The sequence below is a fragment of the Nicotiana sylvestris genome, chromosome 11, assembly GCF_000393655.2.
Source record: "Nicotiana sylvestris chromosome 11, ASM39365v2, whole genome shotgun sequence".
NCBI classification, from domain to species: domain Eukaryota; kingdom Viridiplantae; phylum Streptophyta; class Magnoliopsida; order Solanales; family Solanaceae; genus Nicotiana; species Nicotiana sylvestris.
In genome coordinates this window covers 15,879,038-15,887,611 of record NC_091067.1, presented here as the reverse complement: position 1 = coordinate 15,887,611, position 8,574 = coordinate 15,879,038, and the positions used below count along the sequence as shown (strand labels likewise).

General features: G+C 40.5%; 1 protein-coding gene across 1 annotated transcript; it reads left to right on the top strand.

Moving 5' to 3' along the window:
• The first annotated feature begins 3,842 nt into the window (after positions 1-3,842).
• Positions 3,843-4,864, top strand: LOC104240586 (uncharacterized). Its single transcript, XM_070160940.1, has 2 exons — positions 3,843-4,143; positions 4,206-4,864. The coding sequence occupies exons 1-2, from the start codon at positions 3,843-3,845 to the stop codon at positions 4,862-4,864; spliced, it is 960 nt and encodes a 319-aa protein (XP_070017041.1).
• The last annotated feature ends 3,710 nt before the right edge of the window (positions 4,865-8,574 follow it).

Below are 8,574 nucleotides of genomic sequence, written 5' to 3'. Positions count from 1 at the left end.
TGTCAGACCCAGGCCTGGGCCATTTATTTCGGCCCTGAAGCTTACACTTTATGCAAAGGGGCTATCGAGCCCCAGCCGTTAAATTGAACAATGCTTCAATTCAATGTGCACAAGTGTTCACTGGAATTTTTATACCAACAAGTTTAATGAACTAACTCAACGAAACGAACAATTATTATGATTCTTTACCCCAACCCTTATGCTAACCAAAATTACCAACTAGAGTTCATGTATTTAACAGATTCAAAGCTGTTGTTCATGCTAGGAATTAACACGGACAATCATGGAAAAGCTTAACTTGTTGAGGTGATTAGCTACTATACCATGTTATTCGTACAATTAGTCATGTCTAATTTTATACCCGTTTGTGATTCCAGTACCCTAAATATGGAAGCTATAGTAATCAGCTGTTACGATCCAGATTCACCTTCACATTAACGTCACAGTTAACTAAATTAACTATAGCAAATCTGAGTAACTCCATACAGTCCAGTACAAATATAAACAATAATCCAAAGTCTCTCTAGTTTAATTACAAGACAAGTTTCAGAAATTCTAATCGATACTAATGCATATTTGAAATCTATAACTACAAGCTATACTAATAGTGAAATACAGAAGCAAATTCATATGATAGCAATGCCTCGCCATATGATTTCATAATCGTTTAGATACATCGAATGGAACTTCAAAGCATTAGAGACAACAAGGTAGCTGGAAATATAATCGAGTAGAAAGAAACGTTAGCAACAGAAGAGCAGACAACAACAACCAGGAATTCAAACAGCAACCATCACAGTTCGAGACCAATTTTTTTTTACCCAGAATCAACTCGACCACGACCCAGAACAAGTTGTAAAACCAATAGCAACAGCAAATACCAAAACGAATAGGCTCAATAGAGTTTGAATTAAACCAAAACTTAATTAGTAGACTACTGAACCACTTCAGCAATGAGAATCACTGTCCAGAATTCGAATTACACCTATAAATGCAATGAAACAATATATTTTTGGTTTTCTGTTCTTAAACTCTCCAGAACTCTAAAAAAACTGACTGCCTTCCTTTTAAAATGCTGTCTAAGACTGTTTTTTAAAAGAACTCTCAAAACTCTGAAACTCTCTGAACTGATCAAAGACTGATCTTCCTTCTCTCCCCAAAATTCCCCCTATCTCTGTCCTAAGTCCCTCCATTTATACCCAAACACTGACCCTACTAGCTCGTAAGAGCACTCAGGTAGAATTAAGAAACTAATTCTGCCCATGATATTCTTTAGAACTCCACTAGAGTATGTTTTGTTCCCCACTAAACTTCTTTTTCTTTATTAATTTCACGCGGGTATGGGCAGCCTATTTTTCTATTCAATTCCCTTAAACCTTGTGAAATGGTGCCCATGATTTATGTTTTCTGACCTTAAGAGTGTTTTAAAGAGTCATCAACCCCCCATTACTGATTAAACTATTTCATTAGTTTAATCAGTTCACAATTTCCTTAATCTAATGGTTCATCAGCTTAAAGCTCACAGAAGCAAACCAAAGAACACAATTAACTATCTTGTTTCAGCAACATTCAAACATCAAAACCAATCAATTACTGAGATAAGAGAACTGAAGCCAATGAGACGAAAAACATATTTTGACTGCAATTGAAACCAAAAGAATAACCATCCAGACGAACTCAAAGAGATTGACAAATTCCAGATATTCAAATGATCAATCAATTCAGTTCAACGTGACTAAACGATTCAACTCATTGCGATGGACTAATCTCTAAGTTTGAACATATCAACAGGCATAGTTCATCACAGAAAAATAGAAATGAAGCTGGGGGAGGAGAGGACCGGAAATTTAACGAAACTAAAAATGAAAAAAATAAAAGAAAAGGGAATTAAGAATACCTAGACACCGGGCGGGTTTGTTACGAAAACTGCTCCTCGTCCTTTTGATTTGGACCGAAATGAGTCTCGATTATGTGTTCTCAAATGAAAACACCTGGTCGAGGTCTATTTCGGCCTTAATCATTGCTTCGTTGTCGGTTTTTAGGGTTTCGTCAAACTCAGGCTTCACCTCTAATTTGAAATTCGACCAGTTTCGAAGGGATTCGAGGGAAACGGTTATGGGATTTGGGGTGAGGGAGGTCAGGTGGACAACTGGTGTGAGTTTGGTAGTTATCGGAGAAGGTGAGGTTTTTGGTTGATCCTTTGATTGAAGATATGAGAAGATCGGGGATGATTCGAAGGTAGTGGTTTGAGGGGTTAGGGTGGGGAGTTTGAGAGGAAGCTATGGTGTGAAATTGGGGGTCATTGGACCACCGGAACCGCCGTGAGGCGATTTTCGGTGGGCGGAGCACGGTGTTAAGGGGCGGAGGGTTCATTTGGTCTTTTAGAGACGAAGAGGTGAAGGGGGGTTTGGCTTGGGGGGGGGGTCTGTATGGATCCCTTATATACATAAGTTGGGATTGGATCCAAGCCGTTCGATCAAGTGAGATCAATGGCTTGGATCAATTCCCTTATAGGAAACGATATCGTTTGGTTTCGTTGGGGATTGGGTCGATCCGGGGACAAATGGGTCGGGTAATGAAAAAGGCTGTAGTCCGTTGGATCAAATTAAATTAACGGCCCTAATCAAAGTATGTCCAAACGACGTCGTTTGGTTCTAGTAGGGGCGGACCGGGTGGGAAACGGGTTTTGGGCTGATTTGGGGCGGGTATTGGGTGTATTTGATTTGGGCCTGGAATTGGAATTAAAATACAGCCCAACCTTTTTCTCTTCTTTTATTTCCTTTTCCTAGATTATTTTCATAATTTAAAACCTAAAATTATACAAACCAAATTAACTTAAAAAATACTAATTATCTCTAAATGATAATTATCACAAATAATTAAATACCAAATTACACAATTAAACACTAAAATGCAAAGTGCATTATTTTTATGTTTTTCCTTCATTTTTATAAAATAAGTAATTTACTAATTAACTTAAAATTATTAAATCCTAAATGCAAATGCAACCTATTTTTTTTGTATATATTATTTTTTCATTAATCAAAACAAAATAAACATGCCCAGCCAAATACAAACAATTAATCAAAAACGTCACGAAAAATTCTCAAAATTGCACACAAAGGAAAATTGTTTTATTTTGAATTTCTGGAAGTAGTTCTCATAGGGCAAAAATCACGTGCTCACACAATGGAAGGATGTAGTATGATGGTGAACAAGAGAAGGTAAAAGGGTCCTCAAATGCAAAATCGTGTTGAAAGTTATGAGCAAGATGATAGTGGATTTGATCAAGATGAACAGTACAGTGAAGAAGAGGAGAAGTACAATATGTGAACAACTTCCAAGGGCAAAGAAACAACAATCAAGGCCCGAATCAACAACAATGGCGACCACAAGGAAATCAAGGAAATTGGAACAATTAAAACAACCAAGGGAATTGGAACAATCAAGGCAATCAAGAAAATTGGAATGGTCAAAATAACCAAGGCAATTGGAGTGGCAATAATCGAGGCTATTGGGGAGGTAACAACCAAGGAGTGTGGAACAACAACAACAACCGGGGGTTGGGTTTTCAAAGGCCTCCTATGTTTCAATAACCTAGCAATCCATCTCCCTATCCTTCCCAAGGCCCGAGTTTTTCCAACAATGAGATGGGCCGAATAGAGAACATGTTCAAACAAATGATGGAGAGGAATGCCGACTCCGATGCTCAATTAGCTTCTCACAATACTTCAATTCACAATTTGGAAGTTCAATTGGGCCGAATCTCGTAAGCTTTGAACACTCATCCTAATGGGGCACTGCCAAGTGATACGGTGATGAACTCGAAGGGTGGGAACAACATGGGACATGCCATAGCCGTAACTACAAGGAGTGAAAAATGTGGGGAAGCAACCACCTCAAATCAAAAGAAAATTGTGGATGAGGAACAATTGGTACAAGAAGATGAGATGGAAAGCAATAAAGTGCGAGCAAATGATGAGGTGAGAATTGATATTGATGATAATGTGGAGGAGACACAAGAAAAAGTGAACCCGTCAAGGGAGCACATTGTTGACATACCAGAACTGGTATTGGCAAAGGCTGACGTACCAATGCCAAGGCCTCCTCCTCCATATCCTCAAAGGCTTGCCAAGCAAAATGGTGAGAACCAATTTAAAAGTTCATTGACGTGATGAGGAGTTTTTCTATTAATGTGCTGTTAGTTAAGGCCTTGGAACAAATGTCGGGATATGCAAAGTTCATGAAGGACTTGGTGACCAAGAAGAGGTCGATGAATTGTGAGACTATAAAGATGACACATCAAGTGAGTGCAATTGTGCACTCAATGGCTCCTAAATTGGAAGATCCGGGTGCTTTCACAATCCCATGTACAATTGGAAGTGCTGACTTTGCCAAAGCTTTATGTGATCTTGGGGTGAGTATCAACTTGATGCCCTATTTGGCATTCAAAACTTTGGGAATTGGGCAACCAAGACCCACATCAATGAGGTTACAAATGGAGGATCGTACAATGAAGAGACCTTTGGGTATTATTGATGATGTGTTGGTTCGTGTTGACAAATTCATCCTCCCCGTGGACTATGAGGTGCCTATTATTTTGAGTAGACCTTTCCTTGCTACAGGGAAGTCTCTTGTTGATGTGGAAGCCGGTGAGCTCACTTTCCGAATGGATGATGGAAAGGTGGTCTTCCATGTGTGCAAATCTATGAGGCAACCGAATAGCATTGAAGTTTGTTTGTTCGTGGATTTGGTGATCGATGTGATTATTGATGATGCTAGTGCCACAATGAATGTTGAGGATAATTTGGAAGCTGTTTTGCTCAACCTTGATAATGATGAAAAGAAAGAAGGCTATGTTTAAATGTGTAAATGCATTTCAAGGAATGGGGTCATACATTTATGAACCCCGCAAGTTATCCTTGGATCTTGAAAACTGGAAGACTCCTCCAATAAAGCCCTCAATCGAGGAGCCTCCCATTTTGGAGTTAAAGCCATTGCCTCCGCATCTCAGGTATGATTCCTTAGCTATTCTTCTACTTTACCGGTTATTCTTTCCTCTTGTTTGACTAACATATTGGTAGAGTCCACATTAGAGGTGCTACAAAAGAGGAAGAGAGCAATTGGATGGACATTGGCGGATATCCGAGGCATAAGCCCCGCTTTTTACATGTACAAGATTATTTTGGAGGAGGGTGCCAAACCCTCCGTTGAACATCAAAGGAGGCTAAATGAAGCAATGAAAGAGGTGGTCAAAAAGGAGATCATAAAGTGGTTGGATGTCGCGGTTGCTTACCCATTTTCGATAGTTCATGGACTTCTCCGGTGGAATGTGTCCTAAAGAAAGGGGCATGACTGTGGTTACCAATGACAAGAACGCGTTAATTCCTACAAGAACGATGACCGGATGGAGAGTGTGTATGGACTATCGCAAGCTCAACAAAGTCATAAGAAAAGATCATTTTCCACTTCCCTTCTTTGATCAAATGCTTGATAGGTTGGCTGGCCGTGCTTTCTATTGTTTCCTCGATGGGTATTCCAGCTACAATCAAATTTTTGTTTCTCCGGAGGATAAGAAAAGACTACTTTCACATGTCCTATGGTACTTTCGCATTCTTGCAGATGCCATTTGGGTTATGCTAAGCACCGATAACTTTTAAACGGTGTATGATGGCTATCTTCACCGACATGGTGGAAGAAATTTTTGAGGTCTTCATGGATGACTTTTCCGTGGTTGGGAATTCTTTTGATAATTGCTTGAAAATTTTTGATAAGGTCTTGGCAAGATGTGAGGAGACAAACATGGTATTAAATTGGGAGAAATGTCACTTCATGGTCGACGAAGGTATTGTCCTTGGCCACAAGATTTCAAGTAATGGTATTAAGGTCGACAAGGCCAAAATAAAGGTGATTTATAAACTTTCACCCTACATCCGTGAAGGGAGCAAGAAGTTTCTTGGATCATGCAGGATTCTATCGCCGTTTCATTAAGGATTTTTCCAAAGTGGTGAACCCCTTGTGTAAGCTTTTGGAGAAGGATGTCAAATTCTATTTCAATGAGGATTTCATGAAGGCATTTGAATTTCTCAAGTTTAAACTGACAACTACTCCTATTATCACCGCACCGGATTGGAGCTTGCCTTTTGAGCTCATGTGTGATGCAAGGGATGTGGCGGTTGGAGCAGTTTTGGGGCAGAGAATTAACAAAATCTTCCATCCAGTCTACTATTATAGTAAGACCATGAATGATTCCCAAGTCAATTACATAGTGACCGAAAAAGCGCTACTTGCTATTGTCTTTACTATGGAGAAGTTCTGCATGTACTTGATAGGTACAAAAGTGATTGTCCACATTGATCACGCGGTGCTTCGGTACTTAATGGGCAAGAAATATTTAAAGGTGAGGTTAATACGGTGGGTGCTTCTATTGCAAGAGTTTGATCTAGAGATCTAAGACTGTAAAGGTAGTGAAAATCAAGTGGCGGACCACTTGTCTTTATTGGAGGAGGAGAGGAGGCCACATGATGTCCTAGAGATCAATGATTCTCTCCCCGACGAGAAGCTTCTATCTATTTCAATGACCGGGATGCTATGATTCGTCAGCTTAGCAAATTATATTGTGAGTGGCATTTTACCGAATGAGTTTTCTTCAAACCAAAGGAAGAAGCTCAAAAGGGATTGCGTTCACTATTATTAGGATGAATTGTATCTTTTCTGGATTTATACCGATGGTGTGATTCAATGATGTGTGCCGGAGGAAGAACAAATGGAAATTCTTGAAGCTTGCCACTCTTCACCATATGGTGGTCACCTGGTGGATCTAGAACGACAACAAAAGTGTTGAGTTGTGGATTCTATTAGCCTACTCTCAATAAGGACGCTAGTGATCTAGTTAAGTGTTGTGATGAATGTCAAAGGGCTGGTGGGATTTCTAAGAATAATGAGATGCCTCTCACCATCATCTTGGAAATTGACATTTTTGATGTGTGGGGCATTGATTTCATGGTACAGTTCGTGAGCTCTTGTAGGAACACTTACATTTTGGTAGTTGTGGACTATGTGTCAAAATGGGTTGAAGCAGTGGCTTTACCCAACAACGAAGCTCGAAGTGTGGTGGCATTTTTGAAGAAGTACATCTTTACAAGATTTGGTACTCCAAGGGCTATCATAAGTGATGGGGGTTCACATTTTTGCAACAAGGCTTTTGATACCTTACTCACCAAGTATGGTGTCACTCACAAAGTCTCGACCCCCTATCACCGTCAAGCAAGCGGACAAGTGGAAGTCTCCAACCGGGAGATCAAGAGTATTTTATCAAAAGCAGTGAATGCCAACCGGATAGATTGGTCAAGAAAACATGATGATGCATTATAGGCTTATAGGACGACTTACAAAACACCGATTAGGATGTCTCCATATTGATTGGTGTTTGGTGTCACGACCCAAATCGGTGGGCCACGACAAAAATGATATCAGAGCAGTTCTGTCTTAGGGTTGTCTATAGAGTGTGTCTAGTAGGATCCTATTTATGGGTGTGTTGTGCACCACACTTATAGACAGGAGGCTACGGGACATATAGGATGCTATATTCTTTTCTTATCTTAAATCGTGTGATGTAAGAATTCATGTTCCTAATGATATGTTATGTTTTTAGCGATGCCTCCAAAAACTACAGCCGCCCAGAAGGGCAAGTCCGTGGCTAATAAGACTACTACTTGAGCACCACGAGTTACCAGGGCTCGAGGAGAGTCTCAAAGTGAGATTCCATCTCAGACTTCACATACCCCGCCCTCTCTAGAAGAGCTCCAAGGGGAACTAGCTCCAGCACCCACCCTTGTACATTTAGCCCCTTATCCAGACTCACCGACTCAGGAGAGGAGAGATGTTATTTGGCTATTAACTCGATTAGTAGCCGCACAGGCTCGGCGTCAGGAAATAGGTATTTGTCATCCAGATAGGTCCGTCAATGCGAGGTTTCGTGATTTCATTAATTTGGACCCTCCGGAATTTACTAGGGCAGATCCAAACAAAGACCCTCAGGTATTTACCGATAGAATACAGAGGACTTTGAGAGTAATGAAGGCCACTACGACTGAGTCAATTGAGCTAGCTTCATATAGACTTCAGGATGTTATAGTTAATTGGTATGAGTCTTGGGTGTTCCAGAGGTGAGGATGCCCCTCCAACAGTATGGCAGGAGTTTACAGAGGATTTTCTTCGTCATTATCTGCCACCAAAGGTTAGATGGGCAAGAGTTGATAGGTTCTTAACCCTTCGGCAGGGTAACATGAGTGTTTGGGAGTACGATCTTCAGTTTGATTCGTTATGCTCCCACCATTACATCTAAGATGGAGGATCAGTTTCATTGGTTCGCAATGGGGTTAGAATTGCACTTGCTTAACGATTGTATGTTGGTCTCACATCAGGCAGACATGGATATTTCTCATATTCAAGCATATGCTCAGGGTGTAGAGGAGCATAAGTAGAAGCAGAGGACCGATCGTGAGCATGATAGGGCCTAAAATAAGAGAGCAAGGTCTTCAGGTCCTTCTGGTGAGTTTCGAGGTGGTCAGA

Excerpts from the sequence above, each read along its gene's own strand:
- LOC104240586 (XM_070160940.1), top strand. The coding sequence starts at position 3,843 with ATGGGACATGCCATAGCCGTAACTACAAGGAGTGAAAAATGTGGGGAA. Across the intron at positions 4,144-4,205 it reads AAGGCTTGCCAAGCAAAATG|TTAAGGCCTTGGAACAAATG; the intron begins GTGAGAACCAAT and ends ATGTGCTGTTAG.